At 29.5% G+C, this 16,106-nt stretch overlaps 1 protein-coding gene across 1 annotated transcript; it reads left to right on the top strand.

Annotated features, from left to right (window-relative positions):
• Positions 1–362: 362 nt before the first annotated feature.
• On the top strand, positions 363–14,058 carry LOC132939342 (TRPL translocation defect protein 14-like). The gene is given in 13 exon segments (XM_061006446.1): positions 363–1,071; positions 10,017–10,084; positions 10,147–10,184; positions 10,705–10,742; positions 11,344–11,472; positions 12,306–12,442; positions 12,504–12,644; positions 12,717–12,779; positions 12,781–12,819; positions 12,821–12,911; positions 12,976–13,183; positions 13,279–13,460; positions 13,587–14,058. Coding segments are annotated over 13 exon segments (1,263 nt in total). The 5' UTR covers positions 363–1,025; the 3' UTR covers positions 13,670–14,058.
• The last annotated feature ends 2,048 nt before the right edge of the window (positions 14,059–16,106 follow it).

Genomic DNA, 16,106 nt, shown 5'->3' on the forward strand with positions numbered 1-16,106 from the left:
TCCTGGGTCGTTCCTGGCCCTGAGTTCAGTCACTGACATGAAATTATTGAAATTCGTTGATATCCTGTGGCTCAGCGGTTGTGAGCACCTAACAGAAGCCAAACGGTTACCAAGTCGACGTTCGGGCTTGTCGTCGGTGGCACGCAGTAGCAACAGCTGTTACGCTCATGTGTGTTGCGATCATAGACCTGATAATAGATCTATTATCAGGTCAACGGTTGTGGTGGAAGGGAGGACGTCTGGTCCCAGCCAGCAGCCGTGGTATCACCACAAAACATATTATTATTATAAATAATAATTATATATATTGTTATCTATATAATATACTGGTATCAGTCGTATATCAAATGATAAGCTGGAACTACGGCGGCCAATAATAATAACAACATAATATTATAATATCCGACGGGAGTAGGCGGCTTGTCCGGCACTCGGCAGTCGGCGGCGAGCACGGAGCACCAGCACGGCAGCACCCGAGAAACCACAATTGAGGACGGTCGTTGTCGTTCACTTGGTCGTCTCGCCCCCGTACACGCGCACGCGGTCACACTCGTCAGTCGGCTGTAGCCAGGACGCGCAACATTCGCACGCGTGCGCTAGTCCGGTCGCCGTTTTTGCGGCGGAAATAATTTTTTTTTTTTTTTTAGTTTTTTAGTTTATTTCCCCTCTCTCTTTTCGTCGTTATTTTGCAGTTCCCGCAAACACGCGACGGCAACAATCACATTTATAATAATATACACGAACTGCGAATAATAACGACAACTGCCGCGCGCAATGAATTCCGTCGGAAAACCATCCGAGCAGTCGTGTTGCCCACACCGCCGGTGTGCCGCCTCCGTCGTCGTGCGAACGGCCTCCTCCGAGTTTGGACACAGCGAGTGAACGACACCGTCGCCGCCGCCGCCAACAAAAGTCACATGGTCCACACGCCACAACCGTCGTTAAGCAGCAGTAGTTAACACTTGACACGCGGTCCAGTATCGTCCTACTCCCTTCGTCGTCTCGTCGTCACAAAAATATTCGCGATGGACGGCAAAATCAAGAAACTCTACAAAATCGTACTGACCGGCGGTAAGAACGACCCCCTCGATACACTCGTATCGTATTATGCATTTATTGTAGTTGCCTATAATTGGCCGTAGTGTTTAACCGATTTCGTCGTACGGCTCAAAGGCTGCGTTATCGTGATTAGTATATTTCGTTAGTGGACACCCCAGGTTTCCAAATCGTTGAATGATTTTTAAGAAAACAATTTTTTTCTGTTTTCGTTTCTCATCGTCAGTCGTCCGAGAACCTATCCCCACGAGGATGGTTAGGTATAAGTACGGTGTCAGGATTCTGAAAAATACATATTATATATTATGGTTTCTCAAAGGTCACGATGGTAATGTGACCGTTTTGTATAGGTATAGTAAGTACCTCGGCGCCGCGGCAGTGATGCGAAAGCAGTTCCCGCGTCGTCGTCGGTTCTAACATGAAAAAAAAAGGTAGTAGGTACCTGAACTCCCCGCTCGCACTTCTCGTTATTGCTATAAGTTTCTTTTGTGATTTCAGGGGGGGAGAAAGGGAAAAAAATTAAATGTCCGTCTCGCCCACTTCCCAACAACGATCGCTTTTTGACTACGTCGTTTTGCCCATTCAGTGTTTTCCAAATCGATTTGTCGATAAACTCCAGCCACCTACCCATGACTAATTTATCATACAAACACCGTATTATATTAATAGTATAAATTATATATATAAACCCAGAGAGCCTAGATAATTATATATAAAGGCTCTCTAGATAAACCTATAGAGATATATCATAATATATTATCTACTATCTAGGCTCCCTAGGTAAACCTACATAGTCACCGTCACATAGAGGTAATGTACTCGCGGGTTGAGCCGACAAAAACTGTGTGTTAATTGTTATTGACTTTTGGCACCGAATGTCTTCTTATATTATATTATTAATTATCATACTAATATAGTTGACTAGTTAAGTCCTTGTCCTCTTCAATATTCGCGAAAATCGCACGGTCTGCTAAAAACTTATTTGGCAATACGTTCGTTGAGGAGTCTCCGAACTCTACCTACTTTACGTACAACGTGCGTCGTTTAATATTCTAACGATGATAATATTATTGTTTGGTTGACTATTATAAAGTGGTTTCCGTATAATATACACCATACACTTGGACGTAGGTGCAGGTACGTGTAAGATAAAAATAATGTTGATTTAATCGACAATATTTTCGATTTGAAATAAAATATACAGGTATGTTTACCTGTTGTAGTGATGTACAGGTTACCTCCCCCCCCAACTACTCGCGTCGATACCATATATTAGGTTTAATAATAATATATAATAATATAATCTATTTTCATTTTGATATTCCGGTTCGATTCCAATAGCAACGAGACTACGAGAGTGAGAAAGAATAAGCACCGATTGGTTTCTAACATTAGTCATTTACTCATTACTGTAATTCACTTTCGATCGAGTTTTATTGAGAGTATTATGATGTTAATACCTATTAGGTTATCCTACCTTTGTTGTCGATCCATTTTGTTATATTTAGTACTTTAACTTCTGATTCCTATCAATATGATTGGGAATGCTATATTTTACCCTATATCCAGACTCGGAGTACTTAAACATCATAATACATTTTGGTCTGAATTTTTTCCGTTTCTGTAATTTTTTAATCGGATATTTTCCACGTTCTTTAAGAAACTGAGCGGTGAGCGATAAATGCATTGATTATACATACTATGATGAGTATGATGTGTGTTACAATAATACAGATTGTATCTTATGACGTTTTACGCGTAAATTATAATAATTGAATAAAAGTTGTCAGTATTTAGAAAAGTAAAATTAATTTTGTTGTTGTTATTACAGCGGTCATAAGAAATGTTATATCATTGATTATTGTAATAAAACAATTCCTAATTATAAATAAAGCATTTTTTAATAAAGAATCGTAGTATTTATTTTTTTGAAATTTAATTTTATTACACCACGTGCACGAGTGCACGACGCGGTATAAGATTTATTATAGATACACTCTGTATGTAAAAAAATACACATTTAACGAGAATGAGCACAGTGTGTCGAACGTATATACCTATTTATGTTTCATTAGTTGTATTATATTATATTTTAAAGGTCGTAAATTGGTAGATTTTTTATCAATCGTACTCAATAATAAATTATATACGAAAAAAAACAAAACTGACAGGTAGGTATAGGTAGGCATACTCAATATATGGTATACCCGCGGTGTGTCCATAAGAGATATAACTTATAAGTTATAACCATTCATTTAACGAATATATTAGGTTAGGTAATCTCAAGGTTAACATTGAATTTTTTTTTTCGGGTTTAATTGTTTGTTTATTTATAAACCTAGGTATAATTTATTCGGGTAGATACTATAAAAAAAGGATACTATCAGGTATATTTTTCATTGTGTGTGTTATCCAGTAAGCTTTGTGTGCAGTCTTGATTTTTGTGTTTTTTTTTATTTTATTATAGTTGTAGGCGTATTATCGAGGGTATTACCTTAATTCATATAATGCTACGTGCATTTGTTTTTTGGCCGTGTTCAAAGTATTCTACAAAATAAGTATTATTATTTATTTCACCTATATTATATTTTATTAATATGTACAATACTAAGCTTCACAAGTATTAGAGGAATAACAACAGTTTTATTTTTTTATTTCATCATGGCGACAATAATATACTAATATAGTAATAATTACGAATTAGATTTATCGTATATAGAAATATAGGTACGTTTTAAATAATTTGTAATTTTCTTGTTCATAAATCTACGTTTAAATCTTAACTAATTTTAATATTATATTATTATAGTAAGTATCGTATAATATTGTATAAATAAAGGGATGGCAACTGTATTTTTAAGTTTTATCGTAAAGTCGTGAAGTTAAAATTGGAAATCGGGCAATTACGGTGGCCCATCCTGTATAACAGTTTATGCTAACATAAGTATTTTAAGTATACTTGTGGTAATATAAAAATATATTCGCAATGAAAAAAAAATATTATTTATCATTAAGGAATAAAAATAGTAAAAGACAATTTAAGATTAAAATTAGTATCGACAAATGTAAAGTATCAATATTGACAATTTTATTTTATTGATTGGCCCGTAAGTCTGGATAACACAGTAAATTTGAAACTGTTATGAAATACAAAAACAATTGCAATCCATGGTAAAATATGTACAGATTTATTAATCATAAACCAACCATAATTAGTTAGTACCCTTTTAATTTCCATCTCAATATTTATTAATTTATGGCCAAGGATTTTTGAATAGTTTTATGAATTTCTACCTGCCTACAAAATAATTTGCAAATTTTCGTGATGTTGATGAGTTTTATCAAAATATAAACTTCAAACGCTTATTTGTGACAATGGATTGTTAATTTCTTATATTGCTGTAAGAACAAATCATAGTAAACCTTGTATAAAATAAAAATTTAAAAATATATATAAATTTCTATAACAAGATTACCTAAAATATTTTGAAAATTATAAGAAAATACTATTAAAATCTTATACACTTTTGTTAAAAATGCATCAAGGATGTATGGTTATTTTTTTATGAATTTCACAAAAAATCAATTTTTCTCATTGTCAACAGGTGTTTCGTATGCATTATTTTAGCCCCCTCTCCTTCCACCACAATGTACAAAAAAAATTCGATTTGCAATTCGATTTGCAACCGGAAATCATCTTCAACATTGAAGATTTTTCTGCTGTAAAAATTGTCTTCAGCTACTTAAACGCTAAAAATAAAATGTAGAAAAACGCACATCATTGTAAAACCAAAAAACGTATTACTCCGCGTCCGGTAATAATCTAAAAAATATCTTCTAAACGTATAGGAGTATGACTGGTATATTATAAGACATTCAAATTTTGAATACCGATGTATTACATTATATAATTATCTACGATGTATCAAAAACACCAGAAAATTACTCCGCTTAAAAACTTACTTACTAAAATACCGGTACCAGGTATATCTTGAAAGGGTCAAAGCAATGCGAAAGTAATTCCGTCTCCGGCTATCGGTTCAAACAAAAAACAAAATAATATATTATTTATATATTATATTTAAATAGAATTTAGATAACAAATGTTGGTGTTACGTCCTCTTAAACTGAAGTATGGGCTTCGGTAACATTGTTTCATAAAATAATATTAGAGTTTTTTATCAACCAAACCACGGTGTACAAATTTCCTAACCGAAAATAAGGGGAATAGTTATTTTATAATAAGCATTGAATTGTTCGAATAATGAGTACCAATAACAAAATCAATACGATGGTTGATCTAGGTATAGGTACTTGGTAACCTAAATACAAAGAACTCAATGAATAAAGTTTTATAATTTATTAATTAATAATTAACCAAACAAACAAAAATAATTATAATAATAAGCGAGGTCAGTGCTCATCATTATAATGTTTATCAACATAATAATCATAATATATTATAAACTTAAAAAAGTAATAACACATTGTGGTTTGCCTATCTGAAACGCCGCGAATTAGGTTAAAAAGTTAATAAACTTACAACTGCTTATAATAAGTATTTGCAATACATGTCCTACTCTTACCTGGTTAGATTATGTTATTAGAAAAATATATTCCAGTATCATGTAGGTGTTAAGGTATATTACGAGTGTATAATATTATACCTATTACCTATGATTAATTTTTGAAGACCATGATTTTTGTATCATCTATTACTTTATATTTATTTTATTTTTATTAGGTAATCTATACGTATACAAATTAAAAAACCATACAAATTATCAGTTATTATAATTTAAAATTAAAATACGTGTTTATAGTGCTTTAGTAATGTATGCATATGATAACTATAGTCCATCGGTTATTATTATTTATTAAACATAATATATGAAATATGAATGATGTTAACATGTAATAGCATATTATAATTTTTCTACTTCTCTAAAATTAATTAACTACCTATACATGTACATACTATTGTCCATTCTTAACTTAGTTAGTCGTGCTGGTCACAGATAAATATTTATTTTTCAAACGTGTGTACTTTTATTTCAACAAGTGTTTAATTTTGGTAGTATGCTATAGTTTTATCATTTAATTATTTGTACAAATAATATAATATAATGGTAGCTCAATTTTTGTGTCATCTAGAATTCTGATAACTAACTAATATTATACTAACCCAAAAATATTATATACCCAATATTTTTATCGCGTAAATATCTACTTAATATATTACATTCCTAACGAATCATACAATTTTAAATTTAGAACAATTATTTAAAAAGTATCATAAAAATGTATGTACAATTCATGTGACATTGAAATAAAACTCATACATTCAGAATAAGCTAATACGTAGGTATACTTACTTTTTATACTTATTACTGGTAGGTTGAGGAACTATTAAACAATTAAAATGGTAATTACTAATTAGACATATGTGACCGTGGTGCATACATATGTCATATTAATAATCTAATTCAATAGTCTTGTAGTGAATTTTTACAAGTATAAATAACAAAAATTAATAGAAATAATTCTATTCCCGCATATTTAAAAAAATTGGTTCCTGTATATAAACCAATATTAACATATTATGTATGGGATCGAAATTATGACCTTGTGGGTTTTTTTTTTGTACCTAACCACCTAAAATAATTATTATATTATTGTTTTTCATTTTTAACGAAGTGCTGAAGCAATGCCAAAATATCGAATATACAAAAAATACAAGTGTTCCAATAAAAAATCCTCATAACCAATGCGCCTCCTTGTATCTCAAACTACACCTTTCCCACAGATCTCCACATTCCTAAAGTCATTGAAACAGACAAGCTTTTTTACTCTAAATTCAGAAATCGCCTTCAAAATTACGCCAACCCGTATGTTAAAAAGTTACTATCCATCTCCATCCCCTGAAGTACCCATATAAGACTCAAGCGACAATGGCCCCGCGATCTTATAAATTAAACACACAAAAACCTAAAATAATTTGTAGATTCACATAGAAGTGCCTTCACTGTGGTTGGTTCTCCCTCAAGTCACTCAAGCTGATACATATAATATAATTTTAAAAATATCCGTTATGCTTATAGTACTATTATTTATGTACCTACAGATTGTATAAATTGTAGACAAAAAAAAAAGAAGAATATACCGTAAAACTTAACTAATAATATCTTATATTTTATTTTTGTCGCAGTCGCAATTTAGTATGTAAAGTATTAATATGAAAAAATATGTTGAGCAAAGATATTTTTTTTTATCGGCCTCTCAGTTGTCCTGCGATTAATCTTTCGTAAAAGTATAGTTTATCTCTTCAATCTTTTTTTAAAAACGCAATGCTATAATTATTGTTGTTATTTGTTTTTCATTTTTATGTTCAAAATAATTTAATTTGATTAAACTATGGCCGATTGCTTTGTTGCAAAAAAAAATATGTCTACATTGGTACATTCAATATTACGTTACATAATAGTTAAAAGTTATAATTAAATTCATACACATCAAACGGTCTACTAATTTGAATCTGTGTTGCTTGCTTTATATCATACACTTTGTGCTTCTAATAATAATATTATTATTATGAATTGTAATTTATGATACAGTATGTTATATTATATAGACATGAACAGAGAAACTTTATTGCATTCAATACGAAACAAATTATTTATTGCTCAAAGCGTAATAATTTAAGGATACCTTCTAATATTTAAAAATGTAATTGTATAAATATTTCAATTTATAACTGCATTAATATTACCTATACTTATATTATTATTTAATTAGAATCTTATTTCTTGAATATGTTATAGGTAAGCTTAAATAATACAATACAACTACCTATTACTAAGCGTCTTAGTTTCTTTGTTTAATAAAATGTACATTTTAATAAAATATTATATATTATACTTATATACAAATATTAATATATCAATTAAATAAATTTTATTATGTCATGTATTTTCGTTTATTAACTTATTAGCAGATATAGTTTATTTAGACTGTGTATCAATTAACGGCATTTTAAATAAAACACATTTTCTAAAAAGCTGCGTGAATGGTTCTAAAGGTTATCAATGTGATATTGATATAAATACTCAATTTATCCATCAATTCAAAACAAAAAATATATTTTAACTTAAGTGTATTCAATCAAAAACTTAAGAAAAAGCACTTATTTGTTTTGAAAATGTTTAGTTTAAAAATAGTACTTGACATACCCTTGTCGCCTAAGGTCTTAAGTCCTACCAATAATATATGGGTCATGTGCAATTTATACTTTTAGTAATTATTCTTTTTTAACCTTTATTATTGATTGAAATTAATCTTCAGATTTTATCTTTCTTTTTTTTGTATTATTTTTATTCTTTTTCGTGATTAATTCAATCGTATTATTTTGCTTAGTAATTTATGTTTTTTTTTTTTAACTATCAATAACATAACATGCATTCTCTATAGTTATTATTTATACGACTTAAACTAATTCAATAGTTAATACATGTGTAAAAACCGAAAATGTTTTATAAAATTATGAAATGCTCATCAAAATAGTGAACTATAAATTAATTTATCTAAAAAAAATCATCAAGGTCTAGCAGTAGAATTTGTTAAAAAGTTGTACCTTGTACGTATACTTTATATCGTATCTTATAAAAATACTTAATTGGTTGCTCATTAGTCATTATAAGTCCCAATTAATATTTTTTAATTTTAAATTTAAAATATTTTCTTCTGTTATTATATTATTATTAAGTACCTACTATAAAAATGAAGAAAAAACGATTTTCTATTTCTTACCTATCTAAATATCTACATATTATAATACATTTCGTTACTAATAATTGTGTCACAACTTCATAAATTTTATAGTAAATATTTAAATTTTTGAACTGTTGGGCTTCATAATTATTGTATATTTGTGCTTAATATATTTCAAGGTTTGTCGTAAATTATTTTTGTAGTTATCACACAAAGGTTACTTAATGGAAAATATACTAATAAGTAGTAAGTAAACTGACTAACAGAATAAGATACACTTGTACAATTGTCATGCTCATAAATCATGCGTGTGCTTCATAATTCATATATTTAAATATTCTCGTACATTATTTTTTTTTCCTAACGCGTATGAATGACCAAATATTATACCATTGTATGATATCGTCTTTATAATGTATATTATATATTTTAAAAATAATAATATATGTCTGTATCTATTTTTATTAAAACTTTTACAATTAGGTACTTTTTTATTATTAAAAATATAATTATATTCAGTTTCTAATATGAATATCTAATGAATATCAGAATATGTCAACATAATAGTGACCTATATTCTTTTAGTTAGGTTATATTCTATTAATTTTAGCTTAATCCTGAGGTTTGATAGATTTATAATAAGATTGTATATTATTAATTAATATTTTCTAATCTCTTTGAATAAGTAATATAAACAATAATCATATTTAATATAATTTAACTACCAACGTACCCTGTAGCTGTACATGTATAATTTAGTGTCGTTATAATGATACATATTTTTTTTTAAAGTCTTATTTTTTTTTTGGTTGTGTCATTAAGAACGAATACGGAATAAGTTACCTAATTTAATTAGTTATACCCAGACGTATTGAAGTCTTTAAAAATGTAAATTGATTAGTATTACTCGCTGTCGATAAGATTGTTATTCTATGATAACTTAATTTACTTTTCGATGTATGTGATCTATCGAAATTTAATTTTTTTAAACTTAAATTTCACCGTCATAATACATTGTGTTATCTATAATTTGAATCATTTATACAATGTGCTCGTAATTGAATACAGAAATTAAAACATTTGGAAAAAGATGGTTAATTATTTATTATTGTTAATTTGAATAGATGTAAATGTTTGCATTCTCTTTTAAATGTTGATAAATATATAATACCTATGTAATTTGCTAAATTTAGGCCCCTGTGGTGGCAAGACAACGGGACAGTCACGCTTATGTACATTCTTTGAGAATTTAGGATGGAAGGTAAATGTTAAAATTATTATTTCCATTGTTAAAATATCTTGTTTAATTTTGATTTATTTTAGGTTTATAGAGTTCCAGAGACTGCCAATGTTCTATTAAGGTAATAATATTTATTACTCATGAATTACAAAATATTTTATTTGCAATTTAAATAATAAATTTACATTACAATTTCATTTAAAGTGTATAAAACAGATTTAACTGTCATGTATTTACTTGTATTCATTTTTCATCTGTCAATTTATTAAGGCAAAGTGACCTTCAAATTAATGAAAAATGGGGTTCCAAGAATCAGCTAATAGAACTACTATGATTATTTTTATTTAACGATAAATTAAATATTGACATTTTATTTTCCATATATTTCACAAACGTGTTGTGTTAACACTTTACCAGGGGTTTGATTTAAAATAAATAAGTCAAATTATACACCAGTATCATTTTATAAATCAAAATATTACGAATTCTTATTAAAACCTGAAAATATTGTTTATCAAAGCGTCAATATACAACCTAATGCATCTGTATAGTTATAAATTAGAATTGTATAGTAATAGTAAACATAGGAATATATTTTTGTCTTTAATATTTACCCTTATTTTTTCTTTCTTTTTTTACAGTGGAGGTATCAAATTTTCGGAATTAAGTGACGACGAAGGTAATAAATTTCGAAATAATTATGTATGATCATTTATCTGCCTTAGTCACGCTATACGAGAGTTTCAATTATATCCTTTAATGTGAGGATAAAAAACGGTTGTTTTTTTTGGCTAACCATCAAATTTAGTCATAATTGTATGTTCTTACGCAGGGCATGACTGTTTTTGTTTTCGCCCTATTGCTTATTATGCCGTATACGTCATATTTCGTCTGTTTTTAAATTGTTATTCTTATACAGCAATCAAGTTAACACACCTCCTTTATTGCGACCATGAATTATTTAGCAATCCCTAAGCTGCATTTCAATCTAGCTTAGTAGGTCATCATATATTCGTAATGTGATATAATATATTTCTATTATAATCGCATAGTATTTGTATTATATCCCCTTTGAAATAGTATCATGTTACGTTTCGCGGTTCGTATAATAATATTGATTTTAAAAGCCTCACAAATCATAGTCAATGGGGAGGGGAGGGGGAATGCTTACCGATGGAATGATAAGCCTATGCGGTTAAGCTTGATGCTATTTAGACATGTCATGTCCTTGGAAATTATTGTCATTAGCCTCATAATATTATTATTGTTTTCTGTTGCAGCCCATAAATTTCAAGAGAACCTTCTCAGATGTATGTTACAAATAGAAAATACATTTTTTGAACTGGGGGAATCATGTGACCAAGACTGTCTAATCATTTGTGACAGAGGTGCTATGGATGCTGCTGCATGTAATACAACAATTATTCATATGATATTATAAATATAAAAAAAGCAAAAAATAGTGTTGGCGACAAGAAGTATAATTATTATTATTAAAACAAAAAAGATAAGATTCAACCGATTAAAAAAACTCAAAAAAATTAAATCACTAAATAATATTATTTATATTATTTTATCTGATACACCAAAAAAATAATCATAATTTATTAATTTTTATTTTTAATACCTTAAATATTACAATTTTGTAATTGTATAATACACGTCATGTTATTGATAATTTATAAAATATAATACATACACATGTGTGGTATAGTGGTACACTATTGTTTACATTACGGTAGGTACTCTTAACACTTCAAATTGTTATTGATCATTTTTTTTTAATTCATAACATAATTTTAAATTATTTTTATAATAATCATTAATCAATAACAATATTGCTGCTTAATGAAATTATTATAGATTGTATATGTGATATTTTTAATTGCAATTTTTTATTCGTGACCAGTTAATTAGTAGACCACCTTTCGTACTCATTTTTATCAAATATTTGCAGATAATTATTTTTGTATTCAACTAATAAAACAAGTTCATCACAAAATATTACTTTGAATTATTAAATCGTTTAGAATAAAATAAATATTTATACATGTGATTTTCTTTTTTTTTTTTTTTTTTGGTCGTATTAAATTAGATGTTCTAGATGGGTAAAAAATAAGTAGACCAAAAAAAAATGTTACTAGAATAGCCCAAAAAAGTGAAAACTCTACTTTTTTTATTCAACACTTGTTCAATGGTTTGAATTAAACAATATTAAACAATTAACCGTTTATTTTTATAGATATACCTACTAATAAATGGGATCTGATAATGAAAGAAAATGGTTTGAACATGGTTGACTTGAGAGACAATCGATACAATCAAATAATTCATATGGTGTCTGCTGCATGTGGGGCTGAAGACTTTTATACTACCGAAGTAAAAACATCATAAACTCTTCTATTGTGTTTAACATTAATTAATTTAATATCTGTTCCAGGATCATACGAGTAGGAGAGAGGACGTGTCTCTTGCTAAAAGTCTAGATGTCAAAGCATCAGCGTCATGGATTGGACACCCATACTTTGATGTCATTGATAATTCATCAGATTTTGAAAATAAAATATGCAGAATGATTGCTGTAAATATTAACATTAAATCAATTATTGATGGTCTCTGAGAATATTTTTATTTTTTTATTCATATTTTATAGGCAGTTTGTCAGAAATTGGGCCTAGACACTGGTGATCGATTAGCTACAAACTCGAAAAAAACGTAAATGGTTAGTGAAGTATCTGCCTAATGATCAGTTGTTCCCCCCCATTTCAAGATTTTGATGTCGTACACAATTACTTGCAGACATACACTAAAAATATGCAAGCTCGCTTACGAAAACGAGGACAAAAAGGTTCCTTATCCATCTGTATTTACATAACGTCTCTGACTATAACTTCAATTTTGTTTGTTTATAGGTCATTGGAATTATACACATACGATTCGCAGGCCTCGGGTCCGTGGTCAAGTAATAGAAGTAAAAACACAGCTCAGTCACAGGGACTATGTGAACCTGTTGTCACAAAAAGATGAAACCCACTATCCAATCTATAAAAAAAGGCGATGTTTTATACACTACAATCAGTATTTCCAGCTTGACATTTATTGTAAACCTTGTCATAAAAGGTACGTAACTAACGACTTTAAAAACTTTGTATTTTCACTGGACTTTCTGTGTTGTTTTATCATCGATAGTAAATTATTTTTTTATCTGGTATTAGGTGTGAAGGGTTAGTGTTACTTGAGACGTATTCTGCTCTTGAGGACCAAGAGCTACTTGACCGTTTACCAAAATTCCTAGACATTGAAGCCGAGGTTACTGGTAACGCAGCTTATTCCATGTTTAACTTGTCACTTGTTGAAGATTGGGACAAATCAAAAAATTTTTGTCACTACTTGAAAGGTAATTTTCTTTTTATTAGTGATTGTTTATTAGTAAAATTTAGTTATTTTAGGTATGTGAAATTAGGCTAGGATTAGATTTTTGTTTAATATATAGTTGTAGCAACTTTTAAACATTTTTTTTTAGGACCAGACGAAGATCTGAATGTAGGTGATCATAAAACCAACCAAGTTAGTTACATTCATACAAACGGAAAACTAAGGAAATAGTGACTTTGCTTTTACATTTTTAATATAGTATTACAATTTTGTTTCTAGATGTTTATCATTGTATAATATTCATTTTTTTTTACATTTTGTTATGTAGTATACAAAATTTCCAGTTAAAATTGTTATTAATAGATTTTAAAGTTACTAATCTAGGTACTTTATGTAGTATGTAACACAAACTACTCATACTTACATGTATGCATTATTTTTCTTTATATTTGCTATAGTTTTTTCTTTATTATTATAATTTTTTTTTTTTTTGCAACTGGTATAATATATTAAATTATTACTGTAGGTAGTAAGTTATTTATTTATTATTTTTTAGATAAATATTATAATGTAATTATAAGAAACTATTTTCAAAATATATCTAAAATTCAAACTGCTTATTTGGATTTCCTGCGAATATTGATTAATTTTAATTGAAGAAACAATTGGTACATATATTTGTAATGCACTTGAAAGTCATGAAATGCTAATGTTTAAATTTACTTTAATTACCTATTAATTACTATTGATGTGTACAAACTTGACACGTCCTGCTAACGTTTTCCTACGAAAGTATTATTTCACACAGTCAAAAATAGGTACCTACACTCTTTTTTTTGAATGTGGTTAGCGTGGATTTTTTGATTGTCTAACGCATCTTGTTGGAACAATGCCAAGCCCATTTTCCGTTTTGTTTTGGCAATCTATTCAAAACTTATTTTATTTTAAACATAGCGGCGTGACCACGGCAGTCAGTGTTGCTAATCGTCTTCTTTCAAAATTAATAATGTCTCATTAATTTTTGTTATGCGTGCGTTGTTGAGCTCGACGGAATGTTTATTTTTATGTTCAAAGCGTGTTTTTAAACGCTTAAGATCCGACGTAGGTTTACCTTTTTTTCATTTGTTAAGACGAATAATAACGGCAAAGTTATTCGCGTATATTTTTTCAACTTGTAGAAATTCGTTGTCGTGGTTATCGGATTCATCAAAATAAAAATTTAGCGTTCATGTCACAATATCCCCCAAAGTCCGTGTAGGAGCACTCCGGAGTGGAAATGTAAAATAAACGATGATTATTATTACTATTATTATTTCGAATTTGTTGCCGTCCTTTATCGCAGATGCAAATACAAATTTAGTACCTATACCAATATAAGTGTCAAGTATTATGAACTGAGACCGTTCAAAATTATAAGGTTCGTGTGTATTATGGCCAATTAAAAAAAAAACGCGTGATCACTTGTGCGTAGAACTAAACACGCAGTGTCGATCACGAGTACTTACACCGAGTACGTTTTTTAAGCTACGATTTGTTTTTTCCCGCCTTAAATTGCTTGCATATCGTGTTGGTGTTGCACTGTTGCTGCGGGCAATATACGACTATAGACAAAGATGGGCACTACCTAACTAGGTAGTTAGAAAGTAATAATCAAGTTAAAAAGTTACTTTTAAAGTAACTTTCTGACCTAACTATGTTTGAATTCATACTTAACACTCGAACTAGTAACTATACGCAGTGGCGTCGAACTATTTTTATAAGGGGGGGGGGGGGGAGGGGCAAGTAAAAAGTTATACGGACCACCCCTGTTTACAACATTTTGCTGCACATGTATACATTAATAGCTTAGGAGTTAGGAACATAATTCATAAATAGTTTGTTGGGGTACCCACGGACCTCCACGAACCCACCCACCGAAAAAAAGGGTGCACCTCTTAGGTTATAGGTTCGGCGCCACTGACTATACGAATATAATCGAATGCATGAAATTATCTAGTTATCACAGAAAACAAAAAATATCCAACAAGTTAGTTTTGGTGATCACTGCGAAAATCCTAATGTTCCATAACACACTAACACTACTACACTAGTGATTGCCGATTGGATAATAATCAATCATAATATTATATTATATAATAATATAATGTGATATATTTTATCGAATATCGATGTAATCAACAGACAGTATTTTGTGAGTAAACTCACAGATTTTATCATATTACATATTTTCTTCTAATATACTAGCTGACCCCGTGCACTTCGTTACCCGTTAAATGTACAAACTGTATATGACTCAAACTTTGTTCTATGCGTTATTTAATATCCGTTGTATGACGTTCTAGATTTATCTTAACTTTTCTGTTGTCCGGAATAAAAATTTGATTCGCAGCAGTATATTATCAGGTAGGCAATCTACCTGCGGTAGATCGCGGACCCCGAGCTGTTCGTACGTAAGTGTATGATTTAACTCTAAAGTATCAAAGTTATACCAAGTTTGTCGTTTTTACTTAATTCCACGTGCGGTGCATTAATATAATCAATTAATACAAAATCCTAACCTAACCGTACTAAAATCCGATGAATAAGAAAAAACCAAATTTGATCCTTTTTAAATTAGCCTATCTTCTTCCCAGAGGAGTCTAATCTACACACAAACATTCATTATATA

Source organism: Metopolophium dirhodum, chromosome 2, assembly GCF_019925205.1.
Source record: "Metopolophium dirhodum isolate CAU chromosome 2, ASM1992520v1, whole genome shotgun sequence".
Classification (NCBI taxonomy): Eukaryota; Metazoa; Arthropoda; class Insecta; order Hemiptera; family Aphididae; genus Metopolophium; species Metopolophium dirhodum.